The sequence below is a fragment of the Callionymus lyra genome, chromosome 13 (genome assembly GCF_982586985.1).
Source record: "Callionymus lyra chromosome 13, fCalLyr1.hap1.1, whole genome shotgun sequence".
NCBI lineage: Eukaryota > Metazoa > Chordata > Actinopteri > Syngnathiformes > Callionymidae > Callionymus > Callionymus lyra.
In genome coordinates, this window is record NC_141830.1 from 24,889,211 (window position 1) to 24,901,883 (window position 12,673).

A 12,673-nucleotide genomic window follows, 5' to 3' on the forward strand; every position below is an offset into this window, starting at 1 on the left:
ACTATTAACGGTCTAGTTTGTGACCAAGAGCAAATATATCAAATTATGTGGGATGTTGCCTGCTTGAGACCTCAGCTCCGGCAATGCTTTGACGGATGTCATCAGCTGTTTCCAGCGTCACTTAAAGAAGAATCGTTTTTGTGAAAGCCAGAACATGTAAACAAGGTTGTATATAAAGTTAAACTAATCCTGATTTAAAGAACAACTAATGTGAAACTCCATCTCTCCTGACATGTAGTAAATGTTCTTCTCTCCAAGATGCAGTAAGTTCCTCATCATGACCATGTTTTACACTTGTTACTTTATAAAGTTGCTCTGAAATCTCGGCGAACGAGAGGTTACGAGAGTCTATTATGACGTAATAATGGCTTCACTCCTCCTCCAGCCAGCTGTGATCACGCCCCACTTTGTTTATGCAACGAGTCCTTTGGAGGCGGAGACTTCCGGGATTGATGACACGCCGTGACAAACCTCCATGCTTGACCAATCATAGCAGAGTGGGTGTGGTCAACAAGATTTAATCTCCAGAACAAGAGAGTTTTCAGTGGGTGGAGCTTAAGATAATTTTCTAATGTCAATATTTCAATGAAAAGAGAGTTTTGTACAAAAACACACTTATGATATAATAGAGTCACACATCACAACAACACACACACACTGATGATACAATAGAGCTACACATCACAACAACACACACACACACTGATGATACAATAGAGTCAAAGATCACAACAACACACACACATTTTATTTCAACTTTAAATTCGATTTTAATATTTATATATTTTTAATTAATGTATCAAGGGAATAAATCTTCAATTAATATTCAGTTAGTTCAAATTTTAGTGGGATACTTCTTTACATGATTCATATTTACAGTGACTTTGAAGCAAAAATACACTTAAATAATTAATTCAAACACATAGCTTTAAACTCTTTTGTGAAAAGATTTTTATAGTTTTAAAATCTATTTCTACGTCCAGACAAAACATATAGAGATACATTGTGATGTTAATTTCAATGTGTGTTAAAAAACTCTATACAATATATTGAAACTTTGTGGATTAATCTAATAGTTTTATTTTAGTGGGATGACAAAAAGAGAGTAGTTTTTGGATGAATGATTGTAAGTCACAACAGAGTGCTCACATTGTCCCACAGCACTTCTCTAATGCTTGTGTGTGTGTTTGTGTGTGTTTGTGTGTGTGTGTGTGTGTGTGTGTGAGTTGATCTCAATCGCCTCTCAGATAGCGGCTTCCTTTCAGCGCCACAGTGCGGGCAGCTGCGTCCCTGTGTGGGAGGGACTACCGGAGATCTCCCGGCAGTGCAGCATCGAGCCGGAGCGAAGAAGAGCCCACAACACATTTACTGATAAGAAACGTGACTCCCGTGATGTGGAGTCACTCGCCGAGGCTTCCACGCAGAGAAGACGGAGGAGGGGATGCTGAGGCGGCGAGGTGAGTTTTCCTTCTTCCTCGGCTGTGGATGATGGATTACAATGTTTGTGGATAAGACAGGAGGAAAGAAGAGGCAGGAGTGATCCACCCATGCAGCGGGACTATGTGCACGTGGCGGTGCCGGAAATTAATGGTCGCATTGTTTTTAACAATCTGGTTTGTTTCTCCCGAGACAGGCTTGGAGTTTAATCCGGGTTTACGCACTAATTGGATCCAAATGGCATTTGGCTAATCGCGGCCAATAAGCGCCTTTCAGGCACCAAATCGATCTAATCAACTTTAAATTGCTGCTCGGCAACAGAGATTTGCACTCGGATCAATTCCCCCATAGTGGCGTTAAGAAGTGTGTTTGCCACCTCATCCACCTCGTTAGAATTCAGCGTCTAACTTGTGTGTGTGTGTGTGTGTGTGTGTGTGTGTGTGTGTGTGTGTGTGTGTGTGTGTGGGATTAGGGATGCTGTGGAGCAGAACAGACGCGGGAGGAAGCGTGAAGCAGCCGGCGACGAAGACGAATGGAGTCCACGGAGCTTTCGTCTCTGAATCAAGACGCCAAACAGCCTGAGACGCGTCCCTCGGCCGCCAGGGGGGCGCCGGGCAGGGGAGCCGTCCCCCCCGCGGAGGGCGGCGGCAGCGACCCGCCACGGAGCGCTCGGTGTCACCCCGCGGCCCGGTCGGCGCAGCGGCCGGCGGGCGTGAATCTAAAAGTCGCGCACCACGGGGTGGACCGAGTGCTGCGGGTGTGCTGCGACGAGGAGCTGGAGACGTCGTTCACGTTCGTCGACGAGAACGTCAACCTGCGCCTGGGGGGCAGCCCCGAGGTGAGTTGCAAAAGTTCCCTTAGACCCGGGCGCAATGGCGAGCCCTGCTCGGAGACCCTGCCCGAGTTCTCCTTCATGTCCGAGGACGACCTTTCCTTCCTGGAGGGTACGGGGACCTCCATTGACTATGGCTTTATCAGCGCGGTCACATTCCTGGTGACCGGGATCTCGCTGGTGATCATCTCGTACGCAGTCCCGCGGGACGTGGCCATGGACCGCGACAGCGTGTCGGCCAGGGAGATGGAGAGGCTGGAGATGGAGAGCGCCAGGATAGGCGCTCACCTGGACCGGTGTGTCATCGCAGGGCTGTGCCTGCTGACGCTGGGCGGTGTGGTGCTGTCCACGCTGCTGATGATCTCCATGTGGAAGGGGGAGATGTACAGGAGGAAAGTGATCGCGTATTCGAAGCGCTCCGCCAAACTCTACGGCTCCATCAGTCTTAAAACGAGGTCCAGCCCGAGCCACTCTTCTGCCCACCTGTCAATCCACGACGAAACCGTGGAGACTTTGGCTTGAAACTGAAACACTGGTGTTCCATACGCTCCTTAACACAGCTGAGAATTGTAACGTCTGGTTTGAACTTCATGAAAATGTCCCCCTTTTTTTGTGTAATGCATTATTTCCACGATGGTTCAGAGGTTGTATAAGACAAGCCTGATATGTGGGACATGGTCTTTGAAATGTAAACATTTAATTTCACTCCTTTTCTACTCACCCTCATGTTCTTTGAGGGTTGAGTTTTCAGAGTGATCAGTTATTTTGGAGTTATGGACAAAAGAAGTCGTCCATAAGAAGGTCTTGATCGCTGCTTACTTTTCTTCATCCAAAAAGACACTTAAAAACATCCAAAAACCTTCAGACTGCTCGTCTGTAACGTCCCTCTTGCATTGAAGCTCAAACATAAATAAATAGATAATATTAAGTCTATATTTTAGGCTTGTTTGTAGACTAAGTTCCCAGTTTCTCAGGGTAAATCTAGCGCATGGCACCGGCAATAAGTGTCAGTGCCGCAACGCTGGCTGATCTTGCGCCGCAAACAAACTTAAAATAAAGAGATATTAAAAAAAAACAACTGGGAACAACTTCTCAACAATTTTAAGTGTATTTTTGAGTTCTGGTCATGACCGTCAAATGGACGTACATTTCTGTCTATAACTCCAAGTACAAATAACTCCAACCTTTAGTCGACGTGAGGGTGAGTAGAAAATAAGTTGAATTTTGGGTGAACTATGACTTTGATAGTTCCAATAAACTGTAATAGCATCATTATTATGGTTTTAAATAGAAATATAATTTCATAACAGTACAAACTAGTGATGGGTTAATGAGGCCTCATGATACAGCATCAGTTGTTTGATACTGTATCATGAAACAGAATCAGTTGTTTGATACTGTATCATGAAACAGAATCAGTTGTTTGATACTGTATCATGAAACAGCATCAGTTGTTTGATACTGTATCGTGATACAGCATCAGTTGTTTGATACTGTATCATGATACAGCATCAGTTGTTCTATACTGTATCGTGATACAGCATCAGTTGTTTGATACTGTATCATGATTCATAATCAGTTGTTTCATACTGTATCATGATACAACATCAGTTGTTTGATACTGTATCATGATACAGCATCAGTTGTTTGATACTGTATCATGATACAACACCAGTTGTTTGATACTGTATCATGATACACAATCTGCTGTTTGATACTGTATCATGATTCATAATCAGTTGTTTGATACTGTATCATGATACACAATCAGTTGTTTGATACCGTATCATGAGACAGCATCAGTTGTTTGATACTGTATCATGATACATCATCAGTTGTTTTATACTGTATCATGATACATAATCAATTGTTCAGTATTGTATCATGATACAGCATCAGTTGTTTGATACTGTATCATGATACAGAATCAGTTGTTTGATTATTGTATCCTGGTACCGCATCAGTTGTTTGATACTGTATCATGATACAGAATCAGTTGTTTGAAACAGTATCATAATACACAATCAGTTGTTTGATACTGTATCATGATACAGAATCAGTTGTTTGATACTGTATCATGATACACAATCTGCTGTTTGATACTGTATCATGGGGCCTCATCAACCCATCACTAGTACAGACTTTGTGTGCGAGGGACTCTTGTCGTGTCAGGCTAATCTATGAATCCACAATGGATGAAAAACATTTGGTTTATTCAAAAGGATATGAATGAAAGATAAGATGATGATAAATTAATGGAACTACAACAATATATTTGTTTTATTTAAAAGAAGTCATTCTGTGGTTAAAATACAACTATTTAACAGGCAAGACCTGTTTTCCTACCTCAGGCATAAATCTATTAACATTATCTATTTCATTGTCATAATGTGCTAGAAACATCGGGTGTCAAGAGGGGAGGGATTAATTAACTCAGAGACTGAATTTCTTTATTTGACCTGGTAGGTCCACCCATGTCCTTGTGTCCTTTTTAGCTAGAGAGACAAAATGCATAAGACACCGAAAAATGAATTCCTGTCATTAAAAGTCATCGATTCCATTTTAGAAAAGTGTTATTTTGTTCGATTAACACGGTGGGAAATGACCTCAGAATGACTTCTGCTAGAATTGTTAGCATCATGCTAGCTAGCGAGTATAAAGTTTCGTTCTAAATGTCATTCACTCTCCAGATTTTAAACAGCTACACACAGAGAAGCCGTTCATGAAAACATGGAAACGTTACATTTTCTGTTTCTATTGTTTCATGTTTGAAACAAACTTTTCTTTCATGTAAAGAATTATTAAGAAAAAGTGTTTCGGTTTAACACAACGCAATCGGCCGCTCGTACCGGTGCAAAAATCTTGTGCTGCTTATTGAAGTGATGAAGATATAACCTTCGACATAATTGTTACTGCTTATGTCAAACTCTTGCAAAAACCTATATAAAGTCTTTGATGATGTCGCCCATCATTGTTCAGGTTGTAAAAAAAAAAAGGCAGCAAAAGTCACACATCGGGGGACGATCATTAAATTGTGTCACTTACCTCGACCATATCTTTGAGAGGTTTTTTTTTTTTCTTCAGCCCCCATTATCAAAGGCCCATTCATTTTTAATGTCAATATTTCCTACAGCGGACTCGTGTACCGGCACATTTCAGGAAGTAGTGAGTGTCCCTGAGGACGAGGGAGCGAAGAGCCGGGAAGCTTGTCCTCGTCCTCTCTGGTGCAGGGAGGAAAGTGGCGTACGTGGTGTGATATCCGGTGACAGTGGCGCTCTGCTGCAGTGCTGAGGTAGGCTGCTATCTCCAGCTTCATGCATCTGAGCTCCAGTCAGTTTGATGCTCGCGAGGCATTTGACAAGACTTGACAAGCCCTTCCAAGCTCCTACTGTGTTTTCTTCCCTCTCTGGCTGTGATGTCCGGGGCCACGGATGCTGCTGCTTTAATGTGCTGGTGTGTTGTGAGGGGATTACGCTGGAAATGATATCAAATGTGAATATTTAATGAAAATTTTAAGTTTTAAATAAACAGTCAACAACTTATCTATGAGATAATCTTTCAAAAAGAAGGGGAAAAAAAACATTTGAAAGTCCAATGTGACCACAGTTTCCATAATTCCTGCTGTCCAAAGTGTGTCAATTTCGAGCCCTTAATCATTGTGACATCTCTGGGTCAAGATGACCCAAAAGATTGGGGAAATGTGTTGTCTTAGTTAGCTAAGTTCACCTTGACCTAGAGACAACACAAGGGATACCGCAAACACATTTGTTTCCGGGCCTTCGGGTCACCTTGACCCTGAGATAACACATGGGTTAAATAGGTGGTCTGGTGGATTTTTTTTTCCGGACAAACAACAGTTTATTTAACTATATTGTATCTTCACAGAACTTAGTGGGAGGCACTACCACCATGCTAATGGTCCCAACAAAACTCCCATGATGCCTTTCTACACACCAGTCTATTTTGTTTCGGCTGATTGGTCGCTACAAAACTGAATTTTAAATCACATTACTTTTTTTGCTATGTCAAAAGTGTCAGCTGTGATTGGTTGGCTGGGCGGCCAAGCATTATGGCACCGTTGCTGAAAGGGTTGTTGATAGGGATGACACCTTCATATATCCAATATGAAGTTAAAGTGTTAAATTTTGTTTGTTAAATAAATTGTGTTAATTTAAACAAGTGGAGAATTTAATTGTAACGACTTAATGTCACACAAGCAAATACCAAAAAGGTTTTTCGTGTCCGTCCAAGAATACGTTTCCAATTCTGTATTGCACTGGTTGAAGATAAATGAGGTGTCATTTTGAAGTCGTGCCTGAAATGTCGACGTCACTTTGACGACATTTGTTAGTTTTCACTTCATTGAATGTGGCCCTAAAAAAAGGCGTCGACAGCCTTCCAGGATTAAAAAGCACAAACAGATCATATCGGCAGCACCAGCGTAACGTTAACTATTTCTCCCAATTAAATGTTAAGATGAAGCTGAAACTACACAACGTTACCGGCATATCTTGAACCTTCCATTCAAACATGTTGAGAACTCTTTGAGTTATTTTGCTAAATAACAGGGGCAGAGAAATCACACAAATGCTGCTATTCAGAAAATGTTCTGACGACAGTTTGATATCCTCATACAATGTTTGCAACACTTAACAACCTGCACATCTGATGCTGGGTCAGATTTAAAGGGAACTATTTCAGAGCTCGACAGTCATGGGCTACTGAGGGATCTAAAGCTGAACCAGAGTTACACCTTTCTATTATTTTTTTAAAATATGATCTGTAAGTACAACAGAAAAAAGTAAGATGGTGAATTCTAATCATAGGGTGGTAAGTTTAAATCTGTACCAAATAGAGCAAATGAGTCGTATCAAAATGTCTGCTTGAGACCTTGGCTCTTGCACAGGTTTGAGTAAGTATAGCATATAGGTTTTGCATAAAGTCATCTGCTTATAGGTTTGTTTTAGCGGTTGGAATGTTCTATAACCCTTGTGTTATCTCCAGAGACAACACAAGGGATACCACAAACACATTTGTTTTCAGGCCTCTGGGTCACCTTGACCCTGAGTTTACAAAAGGGATAGTAATGACACTAAAACTTGCATTATGTGATTTATTTTCTATGTTGTTTTACCACGTAATTATTGATAACACTTTGGCAAAGGTCTCCTGGGCTCTTTGTGTGTTTTCTGCAAGAAGTTTCCTAAAGAAATATTTGATTTACAGAATTGGCAAATCCATGCATTCATGACTCGTAGTAGAGAATATTTAGACCGGGTCGACTGATTCTTGTTCTCTCTTTAAAAAAAATCAGCTACCTTGTCAACTCTTTAACGTGAGAACAGGATTAAAGTGCACAACATTTAAAATGAAGAGAAGAAGAAGAAAATAATCATACCTGTATCATACATTCAGACCAGTCAAACCTAAAGTGAAAGTTCACCCAAAATCTTTGAACTAAAATTGAATTTCACTCATTTACTACTCACCCTAATGACAACTAAGAGTTGGAATTATTTTCAGGGTAATGTGTTCTTTTTAGAGTTATAGAAAAAAAGGTTTGTTCATTTGAATGTAGCGACTGGAGCTCAGTTGTCTTCGTCTTCATCTTCGTTCAAAAAGACACTTTGATTGATCAAAAAAATCTTAAATAAGTCTATATTTTAAGCTTGTTTGAAGCAGAAGTTTAAAGAATAACAAGTGATACAGACAGAAAGTACGCTGGGTATATATCGCAAGCACTTCAAGAGCTCATACAGTCGACTGTCTACACTGGAATTCCTCTTGTGAAGCTTCCATCCAAGAAGGACGTTACAGACAAGCAGTATGGAGGTATTTGGATGTTTTTAAGTGATGAAGATGAAGACGAAGACAACTGAGCTCCAGTCGCTACATTAAAATGAGCAAACATTTTTGTCTATAACTCTAAAAAGAACAGATTACTCTGAAAATTATTCCAACATTTGTCGACGTGAGGGTGAATTTGAATTTTTAGTGAACTATCCCTTCGAGGTTGGTGCACAATCTTTTAAATTCTTCCATGTCAAGAAGAGCGACGTTGAAACACATAATCACACATGAAGCAGCTGTGCTATATCAAAATAAATGAGTCTTGAAAGCTTTAAAAAAAAAAAACTCATTACATTTCCAAAATGTATTTTGCCTTCGGGAACAGTTAGAGTTTACATTATGGAAGGGACTTGCTGGTGAATAAAATTAATATAGAACGATTCAAGGAGTAGAGATTGTTCTCGCTATGACGTGCAGAAAGTAAGTGTTAATCCCCCGGAGTGACCTGACGAGACGGTGTCAGAAGATCCAACCTGACTGACGGGTTCAGAGAAACATCGGACGCGTTACTTTGTCAGGTGTAAATGACTTCACTATCAGATGGGAATAACTGAAACTGATATTTTTGTGTGGTTTTTTATAGGATGACAGCAAAAAAGGAAACTGCTAACAAAGTGTTGTTTTTTTCGCTGCTGCCAGATGTTAAAGTTATTTTCGACAGTGTGAGAAAAACGATGACTTGGCGATAATTAAGTCTCACATGAATAATTAAATCCCAAGCATCTCCGGATGTGTGACAACAGTTTTTGTAAGGAACTTGTTCAGATGATTGTCATGCTTAAAAAAAGAATGTAAATGAGAAAAGCAACCAGAGCTCAGTTCTACCCATAATAAGCAAAAATACAATTAAAGCGAAAGAACATTGTCCTTCATTTTGAGCTCATTCTTAGTGATTGATTCTTGTCTGTTGGCAAAGAACGCAATTGCGATCACGTGACGTCAGAACGTCTGAGGTTGCAAGTTGGCAAGCATCTAGCAATCTCCCTTGAAACCAATGTTGGCACATCATCCGCGTAGAAGTTAATGTATCGAACGTTTCCTCGGTTTGATAAAATACGTTTTTTTTTCAATTTATTTATTGGCAAATAGCCTTGGGTGATGCACTTCGCTGGCAGCATTAATTAATGTTGAATCCTTCAAAAGGTTATTGGATCCGTATAGTAATCCATGAACCTTAACCTCAATTCAAGCCGATAGTTCAGTTGACAAAAGTCGCTAAAAATATGAAATACAGAAGAGAAAACTAAAGTCTTGGAAAAAATCAACACGGTGAAACATCGCAACATTTATTTTTCACAATACTGTATTGATATGCGACACCACTGTATTGATTTTTTCCTTTATTGTTTTTGGTAGTTTTGAAGTCTACAATTAACATGCAAACATTCACAATGATTTTTATGGATGTTGTAAGAATGAAATCCAGAGTGATGGCTGAGGACGAGAGGATACAGTGACTCCAGCAGCTTTAAAAGCTGATGTTTGGACATATTTTGGTTTAAAAAACAAATGAAACCAGTTACGTCATGTGGTCTGTAAATTCTGCAAAACCATACTACACATGTATCCTTGTTACTACAGTAACACAACACCAGAGTCAAGTACTCGACAATACCAACATCTCTTTCCAGTCTGCTTTTTTTTCTTTGTTTAAGAGTTGTTGAATATTACTATGAAAATACATTTCCATGTGATGATTTTTGGTTTGTCAGTGCTTGTGTCGCAACCAGTAAGGTTTAGATTTTCTTCTGGCGCCACTACAGAGAAATCACAGCAAAGGTTCTTATAGTCCTGGCTTAAAGTGTTCCATCATCCTGAAAACATCATATTTTCATTTAATTACATCAGACTGCATCCATCTCCACTGTGAGTCTTCTCATGTCCCCCATACCTTAAGGTAGTTCTCCCACTTCAATAAAGAAAAAAGCCATCACGGATTACAAATTCCCTCGTTCTGCACGTGTAGGTAACCTCAGGCTGCAGAAACTTCAAATAGTGGCGAGAGACTTTAAACCTCAGAGGCTGTTTTGTAATTGTTATCCCTCGCAATGTTGCCATGGTTTTCTGTTTTCTGTGCGAACCTTGAAGTGAATCGTAATGATGTTGCCTCTGCCATCCAGAGACGCCTGCAAAAGTGCTGCTCACGTCGGTCGTAAATGGTTTCAAGTGGATTCTACGTCAGGTCTCGAAAGGAAAGTTAATCTGCTAAGACAATTAAAGGCATATTTATGGGTCCCATTAAGTCCAATATTGCTTGTAATCCATCAAAGCCGGTCGAACACGTCAAACACCATCCTCGAGGACTAAGTGTTTCGGCGGGTGTGGTTACTGTAAACAACAATATTTTCTGAAATCAAAAAAATGTGATTGTTGGAGGATTTCTGTTGTAGGATGTGACTCTTAACAATAGTAGCCCAATCAATAATAATGTCATGATTCAGTTGACCTTTTTATTTGACACTATCTTTGTACACTATCACAACACCAGAGTCAAGTACTGGACAATACTACAAATACATCCTTGTTACTACAGTATCACTATATATTCCTTTAGCGTGTTCTGAAGATACATCGAAAAAAATTGTTATTGTCCACACCTTCATTACACATCTTGAAAAATATATTATTATTATTATTATATATATAAAACAATCCTAAGAAATATAATACAAAATACAATAATAAGTAAAGATAATAATAAAAGAATAGTATATAACCAAAATAATAACATAAAAAAAATTACAACATAACGGAGGTGAAGCAAATTGTTGGAGAACCAAACTGTCCATCTCTGATGAGAGTAACAAAACACTTCAAATGTCTCTGTGGAGACATCTTACCGGGACAAATGGTACAGTGAGGACGTCTTATTGGCTTTTTTTCAGGTGCCATGATTCCTGCAAGACAACTGAAAGGGTAAAAAAAGGTCATGCAGCAGCTGAGAGTTATTTTTATGACTCAAGTATCATTAAATGCAACTTTTACAACCGTCCAAGCCTTTGCTTGATAGAAATATCTGCCTCTCAAACACGTTTTCGAGGTTTGAGTATTTGATACATATATTACATCAACGCTCATCATTTAAATGTATGGAAATGAAATCACATTCCCTCTTCATGCCATATTCCTTATGCCCGTGGGGCTGCTGTACATCACGGACAATCGGGGGAAATTTCCAGTCAATTATATTCTTCGTTTTTAAGATTTGTGAATTATGAACTCTGTTTTTTGAATTTTTCCTTCCATCAACGACACTCTACACAACCTGTCTTCCCATGGACTCGTTCTCCAGTAGACTTTTTCTTCCTCTGAGAAGGAACTAATTCAAAGCATGACACACGGGGAAACAAATTAATTGCATGGGCCACTTCACTTGGAAAATAATTTAGTTTGATGTACGAGCAGCGTCAGCACTGACAGATATTAATGCGAGCTGAAGGGAAAGGTGTTGACGCATTCTTGCGGAGATGAACAAAGAATGTCATGTCATTATATCCTACATAGGGTACCCTTTAAGTCTCATAAATCATGCATGAAGGTGGGCTGTCTTTGCATTGCAATCAGTGAATTTCACAAGTGCTAATTATTCTCATGTTGTGCTGCTGCGTGTCCTTGGCGTCTGCCACGTCTTCCAAGAGAATTTGGCCTGATTTCTCAACATACATCAACATGAGTCTGCCATCATTAGGGAGACGTTTTCACTCCACAGTAAACAGCTCACGGCTCGACACACACTTATTTACTTCCACTGCACTGCGGAAGTAATAAGTGGGCTGGAAAAGTTTGGGACTCTTGATCACGGCCCGTGTGTCTTAGAATCGATTTCAAGTCCTTTTCTTGTTTATTAAGCTCTTAATGTTCATGGCCCTTATTATGTTATTCTTCTTTTTTTTCCACATCAGCACTTTGGAAGCCTTGGGTGTGTATGGATATTCCCACTGTATCATTTGTTTTTACTATAATTGTTTTATAGTATATTTCAATAAATATTTAAAATAAACATGCAATTATTCACATCATTTTTAAATTTTTTTGTTGCTATTAAACTTCAGGCCTCTAGATGGCAGCATTCATTATGTCCTCTGGCTAAAGGAAGAATTAAATCCCATTAGATCCTGGCGATGACTGGGGATGAGAGGATACAGTGAGTCCAGCAGCTTCTTTTGGACATATTTTGGTTTGAAAACCAATGAAAGCAGTTACGACTTCGTCAAGAGTCATGTGGTCTGTAAATTCTGCAACACCAGAGTCAAGTACTCGACAATACTACACATATATACTTGTTACTCCACTATCACAACACCAGAGTCAAGTACTCGACAATACTACACATATATCCTAGTTTACTACACAATCACAACACCAGAGTCAAGTAGGTAGGTAGGTAGAACTTTATTGATCCCTCAGGAGGTACAATCACAACACCAGAGTCAAGTACTCGACAATATTACAAATGTATCCTTGTTATTACATTATCACAACACCAGTGTCAAGTACTCAACAATACTACACATATATCCTTGTTACTACACAATCACAACACCAGAGTCAAGT

At 39.7% G+C, this 12,673-nt stretch overlaps 1 protein-coding gene across 1 annotated transcript; it reads left to right on the forward strand.

Moving 5' to 3' along the window:
* Window positions 1-1,224: 1,224 nt before the first annotated feature.
* On the forward strand, window positions 1,225-3,566 carry tmem74 (transmembrane protein 74). Its single transcript, XM_087805796.1, has 2 exons — window positions 1,225-1,457; window positions 1,910-3,566. Exon 2 carries the CDS (start codon window positions 1,970-1,972, stop codon window positions 2,789-2,791), a length of 822 nt encoding a protein of 273 aa, XP_087661922.1. The 5' UTR covers window positions 1,225-1,457; window positions 1,910-1,969; the 3' UTR covers window positions 2,792-3,566.
* The last annotated feature ends 9,107 nt before the right edge of the window (window positions 3,567-12,673 follow it).

What these genes read in the sequence shown, in the direction of transcription:
- tmem74 (XM_087805796.1), top strand. Translation starts at nt 1,970, where the DNA reads ATGGAGTCCACGGAGCTTTCGTCTCTGAATCAAGACGCCAAACAGCCT.